Source organism: Apteryx mantelli, chromosome 2 (assembly GCF_036417845.1).
Source record: "Apteryx mantelli isolate bAptMan1 chromosome 2, bAptMan1.hap1, whole genome shotgun sequence".
NCBI classification, from domain to species: domain Eukaryota; kingdom Metazoa; phylum Chordata; class Aves; order Apterygiformes; family Apterygidae; genus Apteryx; species Apteryx mantelli.
The window spans coordinates 27,648,359-27,675,163 of record NC_089979.1 but is presented as its reverse complement, the minus strand read 5'-3'; the positions used below and the strand labels follow the sequence as shown (position 1 = coordinate 27,675,163).

Below are 26,805 nucleotides of genomic sequence, written 5' to 3'. Positions count from 1 at the left end.
TGAGCCAAGGCCAAGAGTGCAACTTTAAGCTACTCTGTAGTTAGTAAATGTTGTTTATTATAGGGACAGATCCAATTAAGCATGTTTTTGTGTAACATTGCCTGCTGCTACTTACTCTTTCCAATAGGTTAATTAAAGGATTAGAATACATGTTCTTCGTGCCTTATTATCCTAAGCTGCTATATTTAAGCGCTACAAGACAAGCTTTAAAAAAAAAAAAAAAGAATAAAAATCTTGTTTTCAACCTTGTTTATTTTTGGCCATTTATGTTGTATGGAGCTCAGTTCAAAACCCACTGAAGACAGTGCACTTGTTAAGAATGTTAATGGAAGCAAAAACAACCAAGAAGTCTGTGAGCTGTGGTATTTTTAGCTTATATTGATTTCAGTACAGAGGATCATATACAGGATGTTTGAGAATGTGGAAGGATCAAGCCTTATGCCACAATGCTGTGTTTATATTTTTCTTTTTAATGGTAGTTTATTGCAGTAAAAACACAGATAAGTGCAAAGCAATGAAAGATGACATGAGAAACCTACAGTTCTCTTAGTGATAGTTTCTTCTTTAATATTAGTGCTTAAAGGGGAGGCACAAACCACAAATCACTTGTGATTACAGGGAGTTTTATGTATTTACAAAAAAATTTAATCCATAGGGAGTACTGAACATGTACAGTTTTACTTTAAAAGCCTTTCTAAGGAAGGGTTTTTTTTTTTTTTTAAGAGCCAACTGTTAAATAAGAACATCGCAGCAATTTAAAGTTTATTTAAAATTTTTTTTGATGATTTCTTCACATTACTGAAAATCAGCCTGCAAATGACAATTATCACACAAAAAATATCCTAGAAATCTGTTTTGTAATTTCAAGTGTCTTGCACTGCTACACTTCAGAAAAAAAGAGACAAAAGTGATTTTAAATCTATGATTATAAGCAACATTTTAAATCCAATTTAGACTCAATTTTCAAGAATCTATTTTTCAATTTCAACTGAAATTGAAGCAAATTCTCCTTAGGTGCTGAGATATCGAGCTACACAATCAGGCAAGAAAGTACAGAGCAACTGTTTGTAGCAATAGATACTGTGTGGAAAGATATACACATACACACAACCACTTTTATCATGAAGTTCAAATATTTTAAGGATTACACAATCCTTTTAGAGTTGTGAGTTGGAATTTAATGGCTGAGCATCATCAACTTGATCAGTGAAAAATTTCAAAACAAAAGTATGATATCACCAATTTGGCTTAAAAACAACTCATCACTGCATGTTTTCAAACTGATTTACTTAACATGAAAATAACCTACTAAACTGCACTGCTGTATAGTGATATATAAGGATTTTATTTATTTAACCTTGCAGTATTAATTATAAAGAAAACTGCTACTTGCCTGATAAGGACAAGGAATATGATACTGGTTACAGTGGTCGAAGACCCAAGTTGTTTCCCAGATTTTCCGATTCACCAGTTCATAGACATAACATCCAAGAAGTGCCACAAGTGGCACCAAGTATAAACCACTAAAAACTCCAATTCGGATCATAAATTTCTTTAGCTTCTCTTGGTTCCTGCCATCATGCTGTATGACTTGCCGCACATGATTTAAAGAGATAATACCAGCTAAAAGAAGAGAGAGACCAACAAAAACACAAAGGCACAATGGCAAAAGCACAAAGTACAGAGACGCATCCAGATCATAGAGACCCACAAAACAAACTCCACTGATATTGTCCCCTTCGACTTTGTTCATTGCAAGAAGCATAATGGTCAGAAAACCAGGTATCCCCCATGCAACTGCATGGAACCACATGGCCTTCTGTGCAATAGCTTCACAACTCCATTTTCTTCCTGCTGCAAGGAACCAAGTGATCGTAAGAATCACCCACCATATAGTTCCTGCCATAGTGAAAAAATACAAAACCATGAAGAGGACAGTACAGGCTTTGTTTTGAGAGCCAAGAACCACCGTTTCACCAATTTCTAACTTATCATCTGCCTTGTTACAGGCAGTTCTATTTCCAAGTAAAAATCCAATAAAGTACATAAGAGACACTATGCTATAACAGACTGAATAATATATGATTGGTCTCTCTGGGTATCTGAATCTTTTAACATCGATCAGAAAAGTCAGGAATGTGAAAAGAGTAGCACAAAGACAAAAAATTGAAACTATTCCAATGAAGCTTTTTGCAACATCCAATTCATAATTTTTGAAGTACATATTGGGACAGGGGGGTGCACACTGATCAATTCCTAGAAACTTGTAGCCTTGTCCAGTGGAAGTGTGTAGGTGCCGTGGACACCAGAACCCATAATCCCTTCGGGTCTGTCCTGGGATCTTCTGAGTTCCATGTACATTTGTGGTTACAGCAGCAGTAGCAGGAGCAGTCTCATCACAGTTGACCAGTCTACATGAATTAACAGAATAGAAAATATCTTAATGCCCCTCACTATCAACTATAGTTTATGATTATTTTTTATAAATATGAAAAAAAATCTGCTTCTAAGCACTGTTAAATTTTATAGATGATGCAAAGTATGATTTGTGAGAATGAAATCAGGTGGCATGTTAAAAATAGCAGACAAGATTTTATTTTCAGTTTAAAAGAACATTCGAATACAGCTATTTAACTACTGCTCTCTATCTGTTGATTTATTAGTTATGAAGCACTTCCTACCCAAATTGCAACTGTTCTTTTATGGTTTCAGTCCAGACCAAAATTTTACGTATGTATATAAAAATATTTACAGTAGATTTTCTATCTGGATAACAGTATACTGTTGGAGACACATTGCAAATGATCTGGTCAAAACACAAATTTCTATCAAAAACAAGGAATGAAGGCTGACAGTATCGAGGATGTACTGATGACTAGTATATGATGCTATGGAATTATTATGACTTTTTGTGTTACTGTAACACATTGCTGATGTCAGTATTACAGAAACTGCCTAACTGAAAAAGACAAGCAAGAGATAGGTGTAGCAGAAACTGATCAGTATTTTAGCAAGTTTTTATAGCTCCATAATGTTCATTTAAAAACTGCTCAAGACACAGTTGCTCAAGGGTTGAATTGAACAAAATAGGTGAGCTATATTTATGATTAATATTCCAGGATTAGCACTATTGCTAGATTATGTAAATTTAAGTCAAACAGGTAAGCATTTACTCAAAATGGGATTTTTATTTATATGCTTTCTGAGTTTAAGCATATATTTAAAATAACATTTATTGCATTATAGCATTTAAAGTTAGATTCTCTTATCTCAAAACATTCTTTGTCAAATGCTATTATAGGGGTCTGTCTGCAACAAATGTGCTGACCTTAAAAGAAAGAATATTTTTTTAGCACAGCTTGACCTAAAAAACCTTAAGTTCTTTGTTTCTCTGCATTATCATGCAATCTAAATAAAGCCAGACTGAAAAATAAGAAAACTGATTTGGTAACAGATTCTTTCATTAGCCATGGGACAGACCAGTATGCACAGGAGCAGTGCAAACTTTAGTCACCCAAGTCTTAACAGGCTCTGCGTACTTCTGTAGGAATAACAGTGTGTAACTCAGGATTACAGGCACTGCCTGTTGAAGCCCATCCCTGTGCCAGCCCATCTTCTGAGGATTCCAGCAGTGGTATCTTTGCTGTTTTCAGAATATCCTGCATTATATGGACTACTCTGTATGAGGTACCAGGCAGAGATCATTTCACATATAAACAGAACAGGTTAATCTTCAGTAAACACTAGCAGCAATAGAATAAATTAAAGCTGCAAAGACTGTTGTAAAAATGGAATTTAATCAAAAATATCATTTGGAACACATACTGAATAAATGGATTAACTAGTAAGTTTCCTAATTTTTCAAAATAATTTTGGAAGACATTTGCTGCACTGAGTGGCACTGCTACACAGAAGCTCACACTGGACAGAAAAGTTGACACCTAGCTCTAAAAATCTACAACTCAAATTCTTCCACAGGACTAAGGGCAACAGAGTTAGTGCCATCTGTCGTAGTCATTGGGATATGGATTTCTACCAGGATTATGGCGCAGGACTACTATTCTTGCTCTCCTGTAGCCCCATCACAAATTAGCAACTGCGTGGGCATTAGACACATGGTTTGTTAAGCTTCCAGCCCTTACTCCTTTCTTCTACTTCTTGCACTTCCATGTGCTAAAAAAAAAAACATCTGGCCTTATACATTTATAAATATCTCCAGATGAAGGTCAGAATCTTAAGAAGAACATAATAGAGTGTTTTCAGTGGTTTCCATTTAATACATAGAGTCCATCTTTTTCCCAAATGCAGTACTAGCTGTCTTCTCTCTGGAACAAAGACCTGAAATACTTTGAGAAAAAGCTGAAGTCTTTGTGGAAAAAACAGACTTTTGGCATGCAGCACAGGAAAAGTAAAAGAAGATTTAATTTGCTCATTTAAGTGATTAGTGCTGTGTGGGCATTCAAAGAGTGCTTTATGTTTCATTGTTTTATATCAGCAATTATTTATAAAACCCCTGTGAAGTAGGTATTATCCCTAGTTCAGAAATGAGAAAGCAGATTGAAATCTATGCTGTAACACTTAATGCTTCATTTAAATTTTAAGAGTACGTAGAAAAAAGCTTCTGCAGGGATCTGAATAGTGAAGAGTATTCACAGCTGCAGAACTCTGTTGCAACTGGAATCAGAATCACTAATAGGAAATGCAGATGATCATTTTAATAATAAAAAAGTTTTAATAAAAAATACTCCTATGCACTCAACACTGTAGTGTCTCCACTGATGTGGAGGCTACAGCAAAATGTTTTTTAACATATTGTCTCAGATTTCCAATCTAGTCTAGATCAAATATGGTATGCTTGAAAATATCACCTCCCCTACCTGCCACATCAAAAAATACCATACCTGTTACATTCCAGCTCTTCGGGCCATATGATACCAAAAGTGTCAATCAATTGTTTACAGTCAGAATATACTTTCTCACAGAGGCTTCGACAAGGGTGAATCACGTGAACTTGCTCCAGGCAGGCAGGGACAAACGCTTTGCACAGAAACGTGCGGACGTCTGGTGAACAGTGAAGATTCATAAGAATAAGAAAAGGCTTTGGGAAAGAAAAAGACTTTGGTTAGTAATTTTAAAAAGATAATCCAAGGCAGTAAAATTAATTTTCATCACCGTGGTTCGTATTTGTTCTCCTGTAGGTGTGAAAAGATATGAGAGAATACTATTTGTTCAACAGTTGTAAAAGGGAGCAGAACCCAGTGGTTTCAATGCGGAAAAAACAGACTCCGAGTTCTACTAGCACTTGTAGCGCCCTCCTGGCTCTGACATCTTGGCCCATCTCTAACTATTCAAATTTGATTTTTCTAATTTGACAAAAATAGAAATCTGAAACATATCATTATCAAAGCCCAAGATTTTAAAATACAGGGTATAAGGTTAGGTTCCTATGTTCACCAGTCAACTTCTAAATAAGCGGCCTGAGATTTTAGAAAGTGTGTCCATCTCTGTAGTTCCTGTTGGAATTACATTTTCAGTCCTAAGTGGTGTGTCACATTCATCATCTGCCCTCATACTATAAATGGCTTTTTTATGATTAATGCAGGTCAAATATCATTACTACTCATTTTTAATATATTTCAAAATCTCAGCATGACTGAGAATTTCTCTACCTTTATTACTGAGTTACTAGACAGTGAGTTACTATGTATCCAACCCCCCCACAGGTTGCTGTTTACTTTGTTTTGCCCATGACACCAGGTAAACATTCCTACTTCATTTCATTAAAGCAAAACAAGTGAATTTAAATCCCATTATAAGACAAAGGGAATTAACCCATGGCTGAGGGTGGAAATGAGTCTGCAAAATGATGTCAAGCTAAGTCCTTTTTAACCTGGCTGTTTGACGGAACAATTGAGCAGTCTACATAAAAAGCTGTTTGTCTCCTATTTCAGGAAAGGAACCTCCATATCACGTCTAAATGGTTATGTTCATGCATCCGGAAAGCTGAAACAACGTTTAATACACTTTGAAATGTGCTGATAAATAGAGACACTGCGTGAAATTTTGAAAGTAGGCAGAGCTTTTAGTACAAAACAGTGTGACAATTGTTTTCTTATTTAATTATTTGTCTGCTGTTAACAGCTGCCTATCTCAGTTATTCTAAATTCATCAACCAGTGACTGGCAAAGGAAGGATTAACATCTCCGAGTCTAGACTAGAATCCTAAATTTTGTCATCTTGCAAATATCCCAAATTAGGTACAGACATATACGTCAAGGACAAGTCTGATTACTGAGCATGCAGTTTAAAAGGAAAGACACTGATAAAATAACAGTATTTCCCCACTCAAAATGGAATAGCTACAAATCCTCAAAGAACCTCAGCAATAAACATAAGAACGTGGGAGGGATAGAGAAGATAAGATAGTGTAAGAATAACAGAAAAATCCTTTATGAAAAAACAACACAGTAGTTTAGTTGGCACTAACTCTAGTTTAGAGCACCCTGGCTGGGCGCTGCGTCTGCAAATCCCGTCACAGCAAGGGTACAGAAGTCTGTCCCTCCCTGGGACGTCTGCTGAGGGCCTGCCTTCCTGGGAACCCAAGGCCTGAACGCTTTCAGGTGAGGAGAGAAGTATAGCTCTGGCATAATGTGTGGGTTACACAGGCTGGATTACTTTCTAGATGCTAAACACTACTTCAAAAAAAAAAATTATAAAAGGTTGGAGTTCTGGAGTTAACTAGGCGAATTAAATTTCCTTTGCACAATCATGATGCAATTAAATTTTGATTGCTCCAATATTTATGTTAGCTCTTTTCTTTCTTGCACTTTGGCTAAAATAAACATAATAACCTGTGTAGCTGTATAGAATTCCTATAGAAATTGAATTTATTTTTGAAGTTCTATAGAAATCATTATTAATTCTTCCTTTTTTCACCCACAATTCATCTCAGTTGATTTAAAAATTAAAATTAATTTTCTATTGCAACTTTTAAGGTGCCACTCAAAAACTTTTGTAGACTTGGGTAAAACAGCAATATTTTCTCTGGAAAATTGTAATTTAAAAAAATGATTTTCATATTTATAAAATCAATGTCTACAGAAATTTTTTTACTAGATGTTTTGACTAGCAACTACATTTTAGAATAACATTATCCAATATAACAACAAATGAGGCTAAATAGGTAAGCTCACTTGATACAGAAAGTATAAAGGAAAGAGATACAGAGAGTATAAAGGAAATTGTCTAGTCAAGAAATTCAGAATTCAAGACCAATCTTAAGCATTCAAACAGAATTTCTGTTATATAAAAATACTTAAAAGACAAAATATAACAATAATCACTATGCAATCAATAATACTGCCATAAATTAGAGGTAGATATCGACCAGTGAAAAATTACGTGCATGCAAGAATACTAAATACTAAATAAAGCTAAATACTGTGGTTTAAAGAACATGTTTTATAATTTAAAACCAAGTATCTACTTATAAGTATTGCACAGAAATGGAAAATGGTAGGAAGAAGAAAGCTATGTTCAGCTTGTAACGTCACCATAGCAGAAATCCAAGGGCTTGGCTTATACGAGTAAATTGTTCTACAATCATCCTTTTAGCTTATGCTAAAATATATTTACCTTTTGACACCCAAAATTAAGAGCAGGAAATGTGGTGTCCTGACAGCCCGAGCAGGCATCCTGAGTGAGACCAAGCGTTTATGCAGCTAATTACCCTGTTCTGATAATGGCTAGTAGCAGCACAGCGTAAGATGGGGATGAGCAGACATCTCCTAGCTTCCAGGAATCAACGGCTTAGGAAGCTTTCAGAGCTGCAGGTTGGATCCAGACCATTGTGTTTAAAGGACACCAACAGACCTTTTTCCCAAGAATGTGTCTAATCCCTTTTTGAACCATTAATGCTTACACTCTTTATAAAATACTACAGCAAAAAGTTCTGTTGCATAATTTAACTAGGCACTGTGCAAGAAAATACTGTATTTTACTGGCTTATTGTAATTCCTAGTTATCGCAACTTAGTTCATATGTTTTGACAGCAGTTAACAGATTATTCACTACTTTTCCTATGCCATTTTGCCAACCTGCCATCATAGTTTTATTGACTTTTTTCATAGTCCCCAAATAATCTCTTTTTTAATCTAGGAGCCTTAGTCTGTTCCATCTGTCCTCATATAGGATCTATTCTATACTTTTGATCAGTTTTTCATTCTCTCATGTGCATATTTTGTGTGCATATCTGTGTGTGCGTGTATAAAAAAGACGTAAGCATGCTTTGAATTTATGTTAGCATAACACTGTTTTTATTTTTTTCCTATTCCTTTCATAATATATGTTGCATTCTATTTGCCTTGACTACATTTGAACACTGACTTCACATTTCCACAGAACTATCCATAGAGACTCCAAAAATTCTTTTCTGAGTGATAGTAGCTAATTTAAAACTGTGCCCACCTATTTGTATGAGTAGTTGGAGTTATTTTTCCCTACACTCATTACCCTGCATTTACCAACACTAAATCTCATCTATTATTTTATTGTCCAGTTGCATCTATCATGAGACTGCTCTGCAAATCTTCAGTCAATTTTGTATTCTAAGCAAATTCACTATCCATCCCTTTTCCAGGTCATTCATGAATTAGCTGTATACCACAGGTGTCAGTACAGATGATTGGGGAACCCCTATAGTCATCTATTTGCTATAGGACCACACTATCATCTAATGATTTCACACTATACATTGTGGGGAAAAAAAGGGTTATTTATTCCTGCCTTTTCTTCTTGTTTTTTTTCAGGCAGGTATCAGAAAAGAAAAACCCCATTAGGGTATCAGCACAGTTCCTTTAAAAACCTTGGGCTATGAACCATGTCAAAATACTTTCGAAAACTGAAGTATAATAAATTGGCTGAATCATCCTTTTCAACAAATGTATTGAGTCCCTCAGAGAACTTCAATAGATTTTATAAGCAATGAGTTCCCTCAACCAAAAAAACTCTACAAAACATAGAACTCTGCCTCAAGTACAGGCGAATAGGATTTGCAAAATATAAATTTGTTTTCAGAAATTGTCTACTTTTATCATTTAAGAGCAACAGAAGAGGTTGTGAATTGTGCTCAAAACACTGTTCATAATTATGCATCTTTAAATGTGGGCTTTACTTCCAGCAAGCCAATTTGGAAATGTTTCATTATAGAAAATAATAGGTCTGCATTTCCTGCTGGACTGTAAAAGCTAAAATAAAAACACCCAAAACAAAACTATTCTCTTCTGCTGCTGGATAGTGTGTGAGCAAAAAGAACATAAAACTGAGGCCACAGGCTCACTGAAAATAAGAATGAGTTGCTTCAGGCTGCAGTATCAGGTACCCTGTCACAGAGCTTAACTGGTCCTGCAGCCTAATCCTTCAGCTTTGTTCACTCCAGACACACCAAGTGGTTACACGAACGTGCCAGCCTTCTGCTACACAAACACTCACACATTACAGACTCTCTCAGCCATGGACTTTACCCTCCCAAGTCAGCTTCCCAGGTGTCCCAACCACCAAATATTTTCTATCTTAGTAACTTGCATGCATGTACATGTGCATGTCTTGAGCATCCAAATCTGAGATTAAACTCATGGATTCATCAAACTGCTAAATCTAGAATCAAGTATCACAGTCCTCTCCTAATTAGGAAGCTCAGGACTTGCAGGTGGCACGACTGCATGGAACAGGAGGCTTTTCCAGGAAAGCAAGGCACTTGGCATATCTCATTAAGCAAGCACTGCTATCCCAGGAAGGACAGACGCAAACATCTGCACACTTGGTGATGGCAGTGCTAAAATAGAGTAAAACCAGGCTGTTTTAAAACCACAAATGGAGCCTCACATAGCCAGTGGAAGCCCTAAAATAAAAATTCCTATCTTCTCCTTCTTGCCAACAGAACCAAAACCCAGGCAAGCTAGAATACACTAACAACATACTACAATAATAACCTACCTACTGAGTCCAGCGCAACACGAGCCGTTCCAGAGCATTGTTGGGGCAGAGTATGAGGGGACCACAGGCACCGTATAGAAACCTCCCCCAGCACAAAACTGGCCAAACTTACCCCCCACCACCCCAAAGCATGCACCTAGTCACAGGGGACTGTGAGTAAGGACAGTCACAGGAAAGAACAGCAGTGCCAGCCAGCGAGAAATACCCTCAGCACTGAACGAAACACCAACACCTAACTTAGTAAACCTCAGATTCTTTCAGGAAGTAATCGCAGGTTGTATTCTCTGCAGAGGCAAAGCCAGACTATTTCGCTGGTGCAGTTTATGGTGTGGCCCTGCAAGCAATTGCGATGACACAACTGAGAGAAGTGAGAAAACTTGTGCCGAGTAGGGAATAAATGGCTAGGTGCAAACAGAATCTCTTAAACTTGCTTTGACAGCAAATGAATTGTAAAGTAGAGCTACATGTGAATCTCACGATCAGCCAGTTTCTTCTGTTTTTTGCTTAGCAGAGTTAGAAGTTCAGGACACAACAGAAACAAGGTCACTGTTCTAGAAAGAGAGTGCGGATGACTTTGGTCTCCCTCATCTCTGCTTTTCCCTGGAGAAAAGTATTACCAAAGATGATTAGATGTCACTAGGGTTAAAAATGAATACATCTCAAAACATATAAGCTTAAAGTGTTCTCCTAGACTCTGTTAATTAATGCCATAGAACAATGGGTGAAGATATAGAGGTCTTTGCTACAATCAACTATGGCAAACCTTGACTGGGAAAAGACAGTAAATATCTGCTGAGATATGCAGAGAAGAACCTTTGTTCAGCTATTTGGGAGCTGGTGATGCAACACAGTAAGAATCAATTCTCTTAACCACTCAGGTATAGCTACCAAGTTACTGAGCTACTAAGTTAAAACATTTAGCTTTAACACTTAGTTTACACTGAGTGAGGTTCACTAACAAGGTTAAACAATGAGAGACACTAATTGTTTTAGTGTTAAGCAGTGGTACTTGTTTCATGGTTTGATACAAATCTTGTGACCTAAAACAATAACATTTTATCCTTGTTACTTTATATAACTGCATATTTCAATTTTGGAAGCAAAGATGGGATTAAATCTGAATTTCTACAATTACACTAAACTGTGTACCCCAAATTCCTGTCTATATTAAAGATATGTGTTCTTATTCATGAAACTGTTTACCTGCTTTACAGGAAATAAGACCTCACCTAAAGGTCTTTGTTAAGGAAGTTAGTGCCAGAGGCAAACATGAATATTGTCCAGTGTCATTCTAGAATTAGAGTATAACCTCACAACCTAAACACATTTCACACATACACTTTCATATGTGATACGTGGGAAATATGGCCACCTTCAACCACTGTGTATATAAATGCTGTGGTGTCAAAAGAATAGGCAGTAATTACTCTTTATACTCACAGAGCTCTATCAACAATTAATCTTCACAATATCCTTAGCCACCTTTATAAAGATTATCTGTCTCAATTAAAAATAGCAAAATAAGTAGAGCATGGTTGATTTACTCCCACACTATTGTTTCAATAGAGTTATTTTGGACTCCATGCAAATGAGATTAGTATCATACCCAGGAAGACTAATGCAACTCCCAGACGGGCTGGCAAGGGTGGTAATTGCTCATGGCCACACAGTGAATCAGCTGCCAAGAATCACTGACTTCTAATTCATGCACAATTAAGTCATGATAAATCAATGTACTAACACTTGACACTAAATGAAGGATGAAATTTTCAAGTTAGATAAAGTTTAAAGCAGGGTTGAGAAAAGACTAGCTGCTTCTTATTGGAAGTTATACTGATGGATTTAGATTAAGGGCAAGTTAAAGACATTTTTAAGTTGATATGTAAAGATTTAGAAAAATACTTATCTTACAGGAGGCTGGGGCAGTTTAAGTGACAGTATCTTGCTGCTATACGTCTACTAGAACTTACCACTTCCACAGCAGAGCTACAAAACAGAAATGTGCCTGCAGCTCATCAACTTCAGTGCAATGTCAACCATCCTTCTTTAAGCCACCAGTGAAGATGGTATAACAAATCCGCTAATTTAGCACTAACTTAGGGAGGGCCCAAACACTCCATGCCAGTATCTGAGCTGTGGGTAATAGCCAGTATTTGCTGACAGCAGCAGCAAATATTAGTCATAACCTATATTTTCTAACCTCAGTCAAAATGATAACAGTAACTCCCGTAAAACAAAAGTTTTTCAGGACTAAAATTCATTGTCAGGAATAAAATAATTTAGATATGAATATAAATGAATTTAATATGCATCATTAGGGTATGCTAATTTGATAGTGCCAAAAGAAAACCATTTACAGAACCCAAATTTGATGTTTAAAAGCAGCTTATTAAAATAAATAAAGCAGCATTACTTTCTGCAGATTGTAAAATAGAATTAAGGCAAAATATAAATCATGCTTAATTTAAAACCTTGTAAAACTTTTTCTAAATTTAATCAGTTCAGAGGTTATAAAGACGAAATAAAATCTTTTATCAGAAAAGAAAGTAAGTCGCTCCAGTAGTTTAAAAGGCAAATAGTTTACGTTTCCTACCCAAGGACAATCTGGAGTTCAAGTTGCTGAAAAAAAAACAAAGGAAAAATGTAGCAAACAAGCAAGCGGCTCAAACAATGCTCTTCCACAATGAAAGAAGTTTACAAAGACGTCAGCTTTGATCTTTGTCCTTCAGCTGAAGAATAAATGCAAACCATGCACCTGGACCTTCAAAGACAAAACATTATTTTAGTGAATTAGGGCTCTGAAGGAAGTGTGGGGACAGTCTGACTCGGAATGGCTGGAAAGCTTAACTGGTCCCAGCAGTCTGCTCCTTCCACTGTCATACGGATGTGGGAGCTGCCGGCCAGTCACCACTTGAAGCACCATAGTCTACAAGGAGAACAGTGAAGAGTTTACAAAGTCAGATGTCAGCAAATCTTAGAACTACTGTGCTGTAAACTCCAGTGGTTCAGGAGCGGCAGGCAAGCAGGTCAGGTGCCCATGGCGTGTGGACTGGGGGCCAGACTTCATCACTGGGCTCAAGCGAAACTGGTCAGTCATCAGTTCAGACCTCTTAGCCTGTGCAACTGTTCAATAAACTGAATTACTCATCATCTAAACATTCAATATATTTGCAATTAAACAATTAGAGTATCTGCAAACTCTTTCCCATCATTCATTGCTGCACCTGTGCAATGTACTTTACTGTATTTCGTGTTGCGAACCTTCAAACTAGCTGTTCAAAGTTCATGAGAGAATTAATCAGAATTTCAAACAGTGTAAGGCCAAGGCACATGGGGGAAAGTTTTCAAATGCCTGTAGGACTGCTAAGCACTCAACATTCACTAAAAAAAGATCAACAGCTGAGCACTCAACATACCATTTTAGCACCAAAAGTACAGAAAACACACACACACACACACACAGATAAAGCAGGCTATTTACTTCTATGGGCTCTGGAGTGTTTTTCATGTACTAGCAACTACAGAATTTAAGGTAAAATAACCCATGACCCTGTCTCCCCTTTACATATTTCTTAAATACAAAATAAAGATAATATATATATACACCCATATTTTTAAACTATAAAAAGTTTAGAAACAAAACAAACAGGAATACAACATCTCAGTAAGAGAAGTTTTGGTGAAACAAACTAAAGTATAAGTATTGAAATACTTTTCAAAATGGCTTATTAGCAAAATTCATGGCATTTTGTGGTTCTAACCTAAATTATAGCTTGACCTAAATTATAGATCATATTACAGCCTCTACAATTTACTATTCAAAAAAAAAAAAGAGATTTTTTACTGAGCATTACAGAACTGAAATATTTATGCAATGCTTTCAATTACATATGGTTTTATCTCCATGTATATTATACAGACAAATATGAGTTACAAAACTAAAGAATACTGTTGGCCCTCAAACCTCTGAAGTCTAGACTACTCATATGGGAGCTTCATTATATCTGGACTGTGGCAGCACAAAAATCTTCAATCTTAAATACTTGAAGTATCTGCCATTTACTACAATAGTAAATGGATTTATTACTGAACATTTTGTGTAGAATACAGTTTAGAAGAATGTCATTAATATAGCTGGTAGATTACCTGTTATCTAGACGAAGGCTCCCCATTTGGAGGGAATTACAGCAGAAGTAGTTACTGTTCTGGGCCCAAAACAGTCAGACCAGGCTCATGTTTTCCTGACTCTGTGAGCGCAGAGCTCCGTTTTAGCAGAATAGCACAGCCCAGACAGAGGATAAGAGAATACTAACCCTGCAGCATGCGCTCTTCTACGCTTACTTCGCACTAACTAAATCAGGAAAATCTCAGCCATTACCGGATTGATCGTCTCAATCTTCTCTCAATCTTTTGGGACACCAGATAGAGAAATCAAGAGCTAAATCCACAAAAGGGATTAGATATTGCAACAGTAACTTGAGGTTGCCAACTCTGAGGCACTTAGCAAAATCCCCAAAGCAGTTTTTCTATGCAATGTCCACAAAGAGAGGCACCTGAGACTGACATTAATAGAATTCAGGAACCTGGCAGACAACCTCACAATCAAAAGAAAATGCCCAAGAGGAACAGGAATCAAATCCTACATATGTCCAAGAATGATGCTACTAACTCCAAGCTGCACCGCAGTGTTTATTCAATGGACCTCCTCTCAGAATTTGCAGGGATCCACAGTCAGTTACCTCCTTTGCCATGCTATAAAACAAAAATATCAGCAATCTAAAAAAAGACAGCATGAATCCATAGCTTAGTAACTGGTACGCTCACCTGAGAGAAACTGGGGAACCTGCTCCACTGAATATTTAAGTGTTTTAAATAAAGTGGTATAGTACCAAAACAGAAGATCAAGAGTCATTCCTGGGCCAGAAAACCATATAATTTAAAATTAAGAGATTCTCCTGTCACTGTTAACTTAGCCCGGAAGGGACAACTCTTCCTCTCCCCCATAAGATATTCACCTTCCCTTTTCTAATAAGACCAAGCCATGCTAATATTGGATGAACACCAGTACATTCAACGTCCCTTCACCATTGCAAAATTATCAGATTTTTCACATCAGTTGGAATTTAAGGATTTTCTTGCCCATAACTCACAACAATTCACATGGTTCAATATGAACTTGTCTCCTGGTCAGCAATGTAGCGTGTCAGTGCCTCAGTGTACAGCCAGCTAAGCAGCACCAGCTGGAGACACTAAACTCAGAAGACAGAGGCAAGAACTGCATGTGGTGAGGGGGACAAATGCAAGCTGACAGGCTTTAAATTTAACAATTCAGTCAACTCATCTGACTTGTGCATGCCTGACTTTGGCTGTCTGTCACATTACATAATAAAATGAATGTTTAGTGAAAATTTACAGAAGTTGTTAGTATTAATAATTTTGATGTAGCAGTATATCAAATGCTTTATTAAAGTTCAAATAGATTAACCTACTTAGCCCTCATAAAATTGGTACAAGTCACTTCTGTCATGTACACAGTTCACCAGGCAGGACTGGATCTTCTGAATGAATTCTTAGTCATACCAGAGCACAAACCAGAAGTCCAACAGAACACTACGAATGAACCATCTGAACGTCTGAGTCACAGACCAGAGGCGGCTGAAAAGAACAATGGAAGATTTCACGGCGACCTTGCTTTGTTTGCTTTTGGGAAGCTTTGACCATGTCGTGAACTTTTTATAGACTTAGCATTCACCACCTGCTGTAAATTGGCATCTAGAGTAATTTTCTGTAAAATCACTACTTCTGGGAAGATCCTTTATAAACACAGTGGGGGCGCAAAACACAAAACCAAGCCTTCCACTTCAAATTCACTTCTCATGTAACTATTATCTTTGCTACATTTTGAAAATATTAAATTAGTCAATTCAAAAGAACAGATCATTATATTACTGTAATAGGAGAAGTAGTGCTTAAGATTTGAAAAAATAATATAAAATCTCTTTTAAAAAGTGATGTTTATTCTTAAGTATTTGTGGGAAAATAGTTCTGATCTTTCACAGAAATGTATCTTTATTTTCTGATATTTTTGTTCAGTTATTGCTTTATTTCTATGAAGATAAAATGTCTAAAGCAATTCTAACCTGAGTAGCTACAGATTTTGCTCTGTAGACATATGTATGCACCTTAATTAAGTTACTTTCGTTTAGCTTTTATTTACTCTGGGGATGGCCACAAGCAAGACTATTTGCACTGTAACCTCACAGGCAGTTGAGGACTCACATGTGCTCTCCTCTCCTTCACAGATGCCCTGATGAAGAGAAGGATGCAAAGGCCACCTCTTCTTTCTCCCCTTCCCCCGGCATCCCAGTCCTAGACTGCAGCAGGTGGGAGGCAGCTTATGCCCTGGAAGGTCACCCCTGGGGTAGGACACCCCTCCTCAGTGTCTGCTCTGCACCCCCTATCCAAACACCCTAAGCACCCAAGCAAGGCTGCGAGGCAGCATGCTGTAGGTGGCTGTTGGGATCTCTCCTGTTCTCCCCAATCCTGAATGCTCTGCACTAGCCAATTTTTCCTTATAACTAGCCCAGAGGGAGCCAGCACGGGAAATATTTGTTTTGTTGGCCATAGTGCCCTCCCATTCTCTTTCCTATTTCTCCTGTTCCAAAAGCTCTAGGTCACCTTTTCCCCTTCCCATTCACCCTGTGAGTTATGAGCTATGTTAACCTTCAGAGTATGAAGCTCTGTCTGTAGCTCCAGGCTTCTTCTCTCCGGTTGGATTTCTGAGCTTTTCTTAAAAGGTTGCACCTTCCTAGCAAGAGTGTTATCTGCTGCGAAGTTGTAGGGAGCTGCAACAGGGAGTCTGGGTTGCAGGGTATTGCTAAAGCCATCATAAGGTTGGCAGGAGGCAGTCCCTCTCTGAACAGCTGCTTTCAACTTTTGCATGCAGGATAAGCGTGTAGAGAGTTTGGCCACTAAGTCCTTTGTGAACAGGAGAGTGACAGTACCTTCTGGTACTGAAGAAATCTGGCTTGCAGCCCCTGCGGGAATATAGCATGGGCCAAAGCAGAAAGGATGTGGTTATTCTCCAAATGAAATTCATCCACCAAAAGCCTAAGCACAGGGAAGATTGGATGATTTTTCCCAGGAAGTTCTCATTTCACCGCAGGGAGGGAAAAGAGAAGATTTCTTTGTCGAGATGGCATCTTTTCTGTCCTGCAGAGCCCAACTATCCAGGCCTGCCCCACATCCCTCTACAGCTGAGGGAGTCTGTCTCCTCTCAGTCACAATAGCTGCTTACATAGCCCTTAGCGTGCTCCCCTGCCTACCGCTCTTCTGTCATCTACTAGCAAAACTGAAAGCAAGCAAATCTTCGTTCGTCTCCTGCATACAGTTCAGGAGAAGAGGGCAGACATCTGTCTGCATCTTCTCCTCAGGCAAATAAATTGCTGTTGTGGAGACAGCAATCACAGCTACATACAATACACAGAAAAGGTCCAAAAAGTCAAGGGGCAAGGGAAGACAAAGTAGCTATGTTTGCCCAAAAGAGATGGTGAATCAACAGCCAACAAATAAATGAGAACGCAAGCTTTGTGGTCAGACACTCCTACCCCCTCCTCTGGAATGGAGTAGAGAGTTAGAGAGACGACAGAAGAAAAGTTTTAGGAATCATCATATTTAATCATTGCATTTGCCACACTGGAAAAAAGCATTGATATTTGACCACATCCTCTATCCCATGTGCTCCTTTCCCGGACGTTCAGTTGTTTGTGGTCCTTCATAACTGAAGACACAGAGAGCATCCTGTACCCCAGTGCCATCCTGAACACCCACAACCGTCTTGCAGCTGGAAGATCAGGCACACTCCGCTCCCCCACTGCATGCAATAAGGGCATGGGCTCCATCACAGCCAGGATACAGCCTCACGACGCATGCAGCACAGAAGATGAACAGCATCTCACTGTTGCACAAAGGCACCTTAACACTGCAATGGCCTCTTGAGAAAGATGGTGTGACAATCATCTTTGATTCTTTGGCTAGAGCTGTAGAAGGCATTATAAACCCTGCTAAGATGGTCATGAATCTACCTGGGTAGTTCACCAAGACCTGCACAGCAATCACGTAGCTGTTGTCAGAGCTGCCATGGGCCATGCACTGGATGTGAATAAGCATCTTGTTAACAGCTCCCACACAGTTTCACAACCCACTGACAGCAAAGGCCTGGATGATTTTGTCTGCCTGTATTATTCAAAGGAAGATAGTTTGGAGGATGACCTTCAAGATCTTGATCACTATATCACCCTCAGTAGACTTGTCCTCCCTAAACCGCTTTGCTGCTAACCAGAAGTCAAGGGTCATGAGGTTCCACAGGGCAATAGCCACTTCCTTAAAAGTACAGACACACTCTTGAAATTGTGTCCTTACACTTCACTGTCATTGCACAAACACCAGCTTCAAATACACCTTTCTATATCTGAAAGCTTTGTACCCACTGTCCCCCACTCCAAGGTTGATGTGTTCCCACCAGCAGTTTGAGCTCAGCTCCCAGGCCCTGACCCTCCTATCAATCAAGAAAAAGCAGTCCTAGATGCAATAATAGCTCTGTCCATGCTTTCCTCCTCTACATAAAGACATTTAGGAAGGCAGGCATGAACCCATTCATTCATGGGTGTCCTCCAGGAGCAAGCTGCAGCCACAGGACTAAGCCTATCACTCCACACATACAGTACCTTAGTTTAGCCAGTGACCACACTCGGAACATGTGTGTGTGGAGAAGAGGGAGTTTGAGGAGCAGCAGCACAATGAGCCTCAGAAACCACCAGGGCTTGTAGCTACACGAGGCACCATGCAGGCAGTGGTGGAGGGGACCGCAATGTGCTGTCACCATCTGCAGGAGACAACAACAGGATAGCATAGCATTTCCCAGAGAGGTCTGCAGTTGATAGAAAGACCTGCAAAATAGCCTTCCTTAGGCCAGCTTCAAACATCAGGATGTTCAATCCAGGAGACTGGCCTAAATACAGATTAGAGTAAAACTCCTCAAGCTCATGCACTGGAGAGATAGCGAGCATGTTAGCAACTTCATCTAGTGACCCACTCCTGTAACACCAATTACTTGCTAGTGTAGACACAGCCTCTGAACATGGATGAAGATGCAGGTCTGGGAATCACACTGTCAGCATCATCTTAATGAACGAAAGCTAACACAGGGTAAGTACCCTCTTTCCTTTGAGCATGGATTAGTTTGGATCCCGTTCTACTATAAGCAGCATCTTTTCAGGACAGTGAGCAAGGCAGTACTGTTTGCATTACTGAGCAGACTGGGAATGCTGTTCTGACAAACCAGCATTAGATTTTGCAGATGATTGATACGCTTAAAGCCAATGTAATAGGATTACACACATTAGCCTGGCTGGTTTCAGAAAATGGAACATGAGATAATCACACTTGATGAAGAGCCTCAGTACTACAGACAGCTGAAACATTTTTTGTTGGTGGCAGTAATTTAGCCTACCCACAGGAGTCAGCAGAGATGGTATATGACTGTATTGCTAAACTTCCCACCATTTTAAGAAATAACAATTGTTTAATTTCTTTGAAACACCTGAGAGTGAGCAAGCAAGTGCAAAACCCCAAAACGTTCCCTCCCCCTGCACCAATTTGTATGACATAGTACAGAATGACACATATTTGTGTAATTTGCACTTTTTTTGACTCATTAGCCATAACTTTTCTAAAGAGACCTGATGATGCTCAGCACATCAGAATTATTCATGTTTATCAACTATTCTGTAATTTTAGAGTCTTGCCCAGCACAGAAGTCAGTCCTACTGGTTTCTATTTCCTCCGATGCATAGGAAAAGCCTTAAAAAGTTTGGCATTCGCCATCCTTTCCTCTAACAAGTAGCAGTTTAGCTATTTAACTATTGAAATCTTTTGCGGCCACCATTTTGTTCTGATAAGCTACAAGAAAATTACCTGTTTTAATCTGTTCTAAAGAACATATGATGTACAACATGCTACATTTACCACTTTTTAAACAAACCTTCCCTCCGTCAACAGTCACCACCCTATATAGCAATGGGACAGCACAACTATTACAAGCAAAACATGAATTTATAAAACTCCTTGTGCTTGTTCCGCATGGGCCAGTGTCTATGCCTGTGCTCTTTCCCCAATTCAGGCTGCAAGATGGCAGCAGCAGGGGCAAAAAAGCAAGTTCAGGCAAATAAAGAACACTGACTGCCTTCCTAATTAAAGCTGAGCTACCAAAGATTTGAGAGAGAAAAATTTAGGCTTCAGACTTTAAAGCATTGGTATGATGATTCTCGAGACTGAAAGGGACAGGACAAATTGCACCATGCACTGCTCATAAGGGCTAGGTAAGAGAGGGGCAGGATGTCTATACAGGTTTCGGTAAATTCACCCCCGTTCTGTTTTGCAGAACATCTCCGTAACAGCATTCTATGCTAAATGGAATGGATTTCCCTAACATTCTACAGAAGGTGGATTTTCTTCTTTTCTTCTCAGCCACCACCACCGCTGCCTCCTCCTCCCATATACATGTACTGATTTTAGCTTGTCAGATGTCAGGTTTCCAGGTTTTATAAGTATCATCATAGCAAATTAATTGTGAATCTAGTTAATGGAAGCAAATTAAGTGATCACATAAAATAAGATTTAAACTGACTAGATTTAGAGAAGTAGAAAATTACAGGACTTCTGTATCAAGCTTTTGAAGGTATTTCAAAATGGCTTTGGTAGATTGTATGAGAACTACAGTCACTTTAACTTCTCCCACTGCTGTACCCAGTCCCACTGTACCTTCTGTGGACAAACACACTGTCTGTCATGGGATCAAAGAACTCAGAAGTGAATGGAAAAATTCAATACTGAATAATTTTTCCAGTCCCTCAGAGGTACTTCATTGTTCTCTATGGAATATTTTCCAGTGCTTTGTATCGCTTGCTTTAAAAATTCACTGGCAACAGTCTTTTCCCTTTGTACTCCTACAGAGCAGTGGATCTTACCCGTCAGGAAGTCTTAAGCGCTTGTCTACACATTCCAGAACTGTAGCAGAACAGATTAAGAGATAAGAACAGATTAAGAGATAAGAACAAAAGAAGTTATTACAGAGTAATATTCTCTGCTTTGCTGGAATAATGCTTTATATTGACAGCCTAATCCAAAAAGTTAAAGTAATTATATTGGAATTAGAAGTGACTTGTTTATAAAACCACAAGGGGGAGTTGTTCCTATTTAACAATAGCAAAATAGCTTCATTACTGCTACATCCATCCATTTGCTTCAGTAAACAAACCCCAGATCTCCAGCTTCCCAATTTGAGCTAGTAATAACATGAACAGTGTCACTGTTAAATCACTTAAAGATGCGGACACCATGAAGATCTGCAGATAACTAGATTCCACTGTCATGCAGCTGTTTAGCTAACATACCCCCCCAAAAAAACCAAACTTCGTGCCACTAAGTCATGTGGTTTTATTTTACTAAAATCTGCATTCATATTAGCAAAATTAACCCAAATATAAAACAAAACTTAAGCAGCCTAAACTCAGTCCACCAAGCTGAAGACTCAAAATAATATAAATTGGGGGAAGGAGGAACACACCTGGAAATTATGAGTTTTCTGTTGCAGAAAATAAGAGCCCAGAGCAACTATCATCATTAACCAGACCACCCAGAGCAGAGGCTGTAAGATTGAGCTGATCCTTTTTCCTGCTTCAAACAGTTCAGTGTTCTGGTTTATCATGAAGAGTTGATCTATGAGGCAGAAATGTAAGACTAGAAAACAGCTAGAGATCCAGCTGACTTCCTGGATGAAAACCACCACCTGAAACAGTGGCTCCATATCATCCTCTCCAGAGCGGATCAGTATGAAGACATCATCCCAGAAATGCCAGTGTAACATCTTTGCAGAAAGGAGAGACAACAAAACCATACAGAAGCCTTGTACTCCAGCAGACGGAAGGCACAGCTCTTCTGGCCAGGTGAAGCTATACAAGCCTTCCCACAGCCGCACACACCAATAGAGCCTTGGAAGTGGGACAGACGAGAATTATCACAGTTCTGGAAAGTGAACATCCCCCTCAAGAGAGACTCGTCCTCTTGACTATCTACTCTTGTTTTTTCTTGGTGTTAACACTCAGAATAAGTAATGGGAAGAAGTTTCTATTGGGGACAGAAGCAGAAAATGGGACTAAGATGAAACCCCTTTCTTGTGCAAAACAGATTTTTGAAGAAGTCTCCTCCACACACCCTGGGATGGCATGATTAAGTAGCTTGCCCAAAATCAGTTAAGCTAAAGCGAGAAAAATATTATGAGCCTTAAACTCAAAACCCAGTGTTTACATTTTAAGACTGTGCCCAGTCTTGAAAACAGGCTGTGGGAATGGGGAAAAGAGAGAGAGGGAATTAAAAAACTAAGCCTTTCAGCATTCCTACTGAAGATCAAAAGAAGAAAATTTTAATCAACATACTATTAAAATCCTTTCTTTGGTATGAGTGAAGTTTGGACTACCAATTACAGAAAAATTCAAGCTCTTAAAACAACAGATGTCTCCTCCACCTTCCAGCCTGCTGCCTCTTTATGGCTGCAAAATGAAATTAAACAATATTCCAAATAAATCAACAGTTCCGCTGCCTCTGCTGTGAAACCAACTTGCCTGAACAGCAGAACCTTTGACCATCCTGGTAAGCTTCATTCCTGCAATTGGCCACAGACAGACTGTACTGGTGCCATTACGGACTACCACACAGAACTACATCAAAAGGTGCAAAGTGTGCTGGTATGCACTGGTCTCCCTCAGGAAATAGAGGCCCAACAATGAACTGGACTAAGCTTATTGCATCAACTCCAACTTAATGGTTAGCAACAGATTCACAAGATACAAAATGGGTGAAAAGCTTCCTTACGCTTTCACCAGTAGAGCATGTCTCTGAAAAATCCTGTTTGACCAACCAATCAATCAACACTGATCAATTACAAATAAAGGGAGGCAGATCAGCACGCATATGCATTAAGTAGCTGAGGAATGTCTACACAACATTACAGTAGTGAGGTACACAAAATTAGAGGCCAGACTACAGCAGTGACAGGACACGAGGAAGAAAATGGAACAGGAGATGGAAAGCCCAAATCCTAACAGACACTGTTGTTGCAAATAGCTCCAAATAGCCACCAGTCAGTTGACTGAGTAGTGCCCATCAGCCGCTGCAGAAAGTCAGAGGTGGTTATAAGGGAGCCAGGATGGAAAAAAGAGGAAGCAACAAAACTTGCTACCATACAGTTTTTATAAAATGTGCTGAGTAAGCATAGGTAAACCAGGAACCCCTTCAAGGAGAAACTTCTTCCATACAATAGAAAAGTAGTAGGCACAAATTTGTGACAGTTTGGAAAAATAAGTCATAGCAAACCAATAAAAATGGCTCTGCAGCCTATCTGCTGTAACAGCAGCATGACTGGAAGGCATAAATACTGACGAAAGCTAACTCAACTGCTGTAGTTAAGCCACACCAAGTAAGAACTAACAGCGTACCTGACAAGATAAAATGGTAGATGCTACAGAAAATATTCCAGACAAATGATGACTGGAAGAGGCTACACGGAGTTCATAAGCTGAAGTCTATAGCCTACTTTCCAATTTAAAAAGCATGTAATTTGTAATTTATCTATCTGACATCTGTGTCTCAATTCAGCTGCTCACAAACAGGTTCATAGGCACATCTTGTGACATTTGATACTATAGTTTCCCATACAGCGGGATGGCAGATATGATGCAAGACCAAAGTCTGTACCCTTCCAGCTAGAGGCCAAGCAGGGAATCCTGGCGATCTGAAACAACACTAAACAGATATTTTGGCAACTGAACTAAGCATACTGAACCTGCATTTTCCAGGCTCAGTAAAAGATTATGTAAGTAATTCCAATGCTACCTTTAACTTTTTACCAGAAAATTCAGAAATTTCAACCCATTTCCATTTCACTCTTTGCACAGCACAAGACTGTGAGCTTTTCCAAGACTTGTATTAAGAGGTTCCCCCTCCTCTTACCACTGTAAAGCCATTATTAAAACAGGTTTAAAACTTGTTTTACAAGCTTCTCACCCAGAGAGGCTCTCACCCTCTACAGCTATTATTTTTGGCAAAGCCTTTCCGCAAGGTGGCATACTCTCAAGGAAGCCGTACGCCAAAGTCAGTTTAGGCAAGAGAATCTTTTTTAACTGCAAACAAACAGGAAAGTTTCTCTTAAAGGCATTCAATCAAGAGACAGCAGAAAGCAAAAACCAGAATGGAGAAGGGGGCTAAGAATAAGTTTTGGAATTTCTCCTTAGTAGACTGCACATAAGCTGAGAGAGTTAACAAAAAGTAACTTCTAAACAATTATTTTTGCACCACCTGAGTTCTGGTGGGCCAGGATATCAATACGTTATGTTACCAGCGAATTTCAAGAATTGCTCCACATTAGTGAGGTGCCCAGGCTACGTACGATCAGCTCTGCCAGACAGCTCAGAGCAGCCACTGCTGTGCTACACCCATTCCTCCTGCAGCCTAACATAGGATCCAAAAGGGGGGGGGGGGGGGGGAAGGGAGCCTACAGCTCCCTCACGCAATGCTTACACATCTAAGAAGCTCAGTGCAGTCCACAGGTATTCAAAGAAGCACCTAGTCACTTAAGATTATCTGCCTGTTCCTTCAGCGTAACAAATACCACAAGCTATCTCTCAATGAAAAACAAAACAAAAAAACCCACGCTGTTTCACTGCATTTACATTTTTACACTACAGCAGGGGAAGGAGAACTCACCTCCATTTGGAGAGCAGCAGTGTCCTGGTCGTAGTGCCCCATGATATTTGGGAAAAAAGTCATATTGTAAGTCATTCCTGAACATCTGGAAATAGTAATTGGTTCACACGTGAATAAACTGTGCCCTTGTACCACAGTCAGGAGTAAGCTGCAAGTCGCACAGAACACAAGCACTCCCATTTTGTCCAGATCTCCGATTTCAGCACATCGCTTTGTTCTGCGGCCACACAGACCGTCTTTCCACAGGCATAAAAACATGCATCTTCCTCTCCTCCTTCCAAAGGGAGACGGGACCGCGGGCAGTAAGGGAGGCGATCAGGCTCCTCACGGCTGCTTGGGGTATTTCCCCATTTCGCCCGATTTCATGAAACCCCGTATGCCGCTAACTCGCGAGCTGCGAAAGCAAGAGGAAACGAGCCACCGTCACTAACGGCCGTACCGGCTGCCGCCGGGGGGGGGGGGGGGAGCGCGGCCACCGCCCCCACGCAGCTCCCGCGGGGCGGCCGAGGCCCTGCTGCCGCGGCCCCGGCCCCCACTTACCCTGCGGGGCCGCGCTGCCGCTGCGCCCCGTCGCGTCCCGTGGCGTCGCGTCCCGCGGCGGGAGTGCCGCGCCGCCCGCGGGGAGCGCCGTGCCTCGACGCCGCCGCCGGGCCCCGCAGCTACCGCTGCTCCCAGCGCCCCGTTCCCAGCCCCGCCCTGCGCACGGCGCCCGCGGGCGCGGGCGGGGACCCGGCCCAGCAGCCGCGGCTCGCCGGGCGCGGCCTCGGCGCCGCCGCACCGCCCCCTCGCCGGGACCCGCCCCCGCCGTGGCGGCCGCCCCCGGCACCAGCCCCCCGCGGCTGCCCTCGAGGGCGGGGGCGGAGGAGGAGGAGGAGGAGGAGGAGGAGCCGCCGCCGCCGCCTACCCCGCGCCTCACCTCGCGCCTCACCTCGCGCCTCCCCGCCGCGGCTGCAATGGCCGCTGCGGCCGGGCGCGACCCACAGAAGGGGGCGGTGCCGAGGGGGCGCTCGCGCGATACTTGGGCGTTGGGGGGCGGCGCCTTTCCCGCCCCGCCGAGGGGAGACCGCGCCTCCCGCCCTGGCGCCATCGTTGCCTCCGAGGAGCCGAGGGGAAGGAAAAACCGTCCCAAGTTGTACCTGACACTTATGTTTTAGTAACAATGCTAAATAGTAACTGGGCAATATGTTACATAAACATCGGGATGATTTACAGAATTTCAAATGTCGAGATGGACGCAGCCCTTCTATCAACACAACTCTGAAATTTGTTTACAAATAAGCATGTTAAATCCAGCAACCTACATCGCTGCTGAGTTCTGTTAGTGCTCTGCAATCAGTCGACAGGGCATTTCCCTTGCAGTGTGTGGCATCTAGTCTATATTCATGCAAAAAAGGCAGGATCGGTGCAGGTGCTAATTAGATGAGGATAAGGTCAAGGAAGAGTTAGACATTAGAAGTTAGTGTGGAACAATTGAATTTAATGAAGGAAAAGATTTTTTTTTTTAATGTATCTGCTAAGAAAAGGGATGCTGTGATGAAAAGAAAAGGAGTGCTGTGATGAATCTCCAGATAAAGGAGAAATACCTGACTATACCTTCCAGATTTTAGTTGTCTTCTAGAGACCACGCTCAAGGATCTGGGTACCGTCTGCTTCCACTTCTGCTCCTGGCTGAGACCAGGCCGTACAAATACGCATCTGGTAGCATTTAACCATGTTCACAAGCAGCTAGGCCTGAGCTAGTAAGACCTGACTGTAGAAATGCTGAAGATCGGTAGGCAGAGACAACCAAATTTCTCTGTGTGGAGCCACCTGAGGTCTCATCAGACTGGTGCTCAGCCATTTTACTGGCTCCACACTGCAGCACCGGAGCAGGAAGCACCAGATGCCGAGACATGCAAACCAGGGGCAGGAATGGTTTAACTACGTTCAGGCAGCTCCACATTTCTGCTAATATGCCCCGAGCCAGTCTGTGCAGAGTCAGGCATATTTATC

At 40.4% G+C, this 26,805-nt stretch overlaps 1 protein-coding gene across 3 annotated transcripts in view; it reads right to left on the bottom strand.

Moving 5' to 3' along the window:
* Positions 1 to 25,747, bottom strand: part of FZD6 (frizzled class receptor 6) — a 31,356-nt gene extending 5,609 nt beyond the window's left edge. The window contains exons 1-4 of one of the 3 annotated variants that reach the window (XM_067290401.1): positions 25,730 to 25,747; positions 24,814 to 25,207; positions 4,902 to 5,098; positions 1,394 to 2,411 (exon numbers count right to left, since the gene is read on the bottom strand). In XM_067290401.1, coding sequence (XP_067146502.1) covers positions 1,394 to 2,411; positions 4,902 to 5,098; positions 24,814 to 25,071 — 1,473 coding nt within the window. In that variant the 5' untranslated portion in view covers positions 25,072 to 25,207; positions 25,730 to 25,747. Of the gene's footprint in view, positions 1 to 1,393; positions 2,412 to 4,901; positions 5,099 to 18,719; positions 18,878 to 24,813; positions 25,208 to 25,353; positions 25,424 to 25,729 lie in introns of those variants that run through there. The other 2 variants (XM_067290400.1, XM_067290402.1) reach the window with 2 other exon arrangements.
* Positions 25,748 to 26,805: the final 1,058 nt, after the last annotated feature.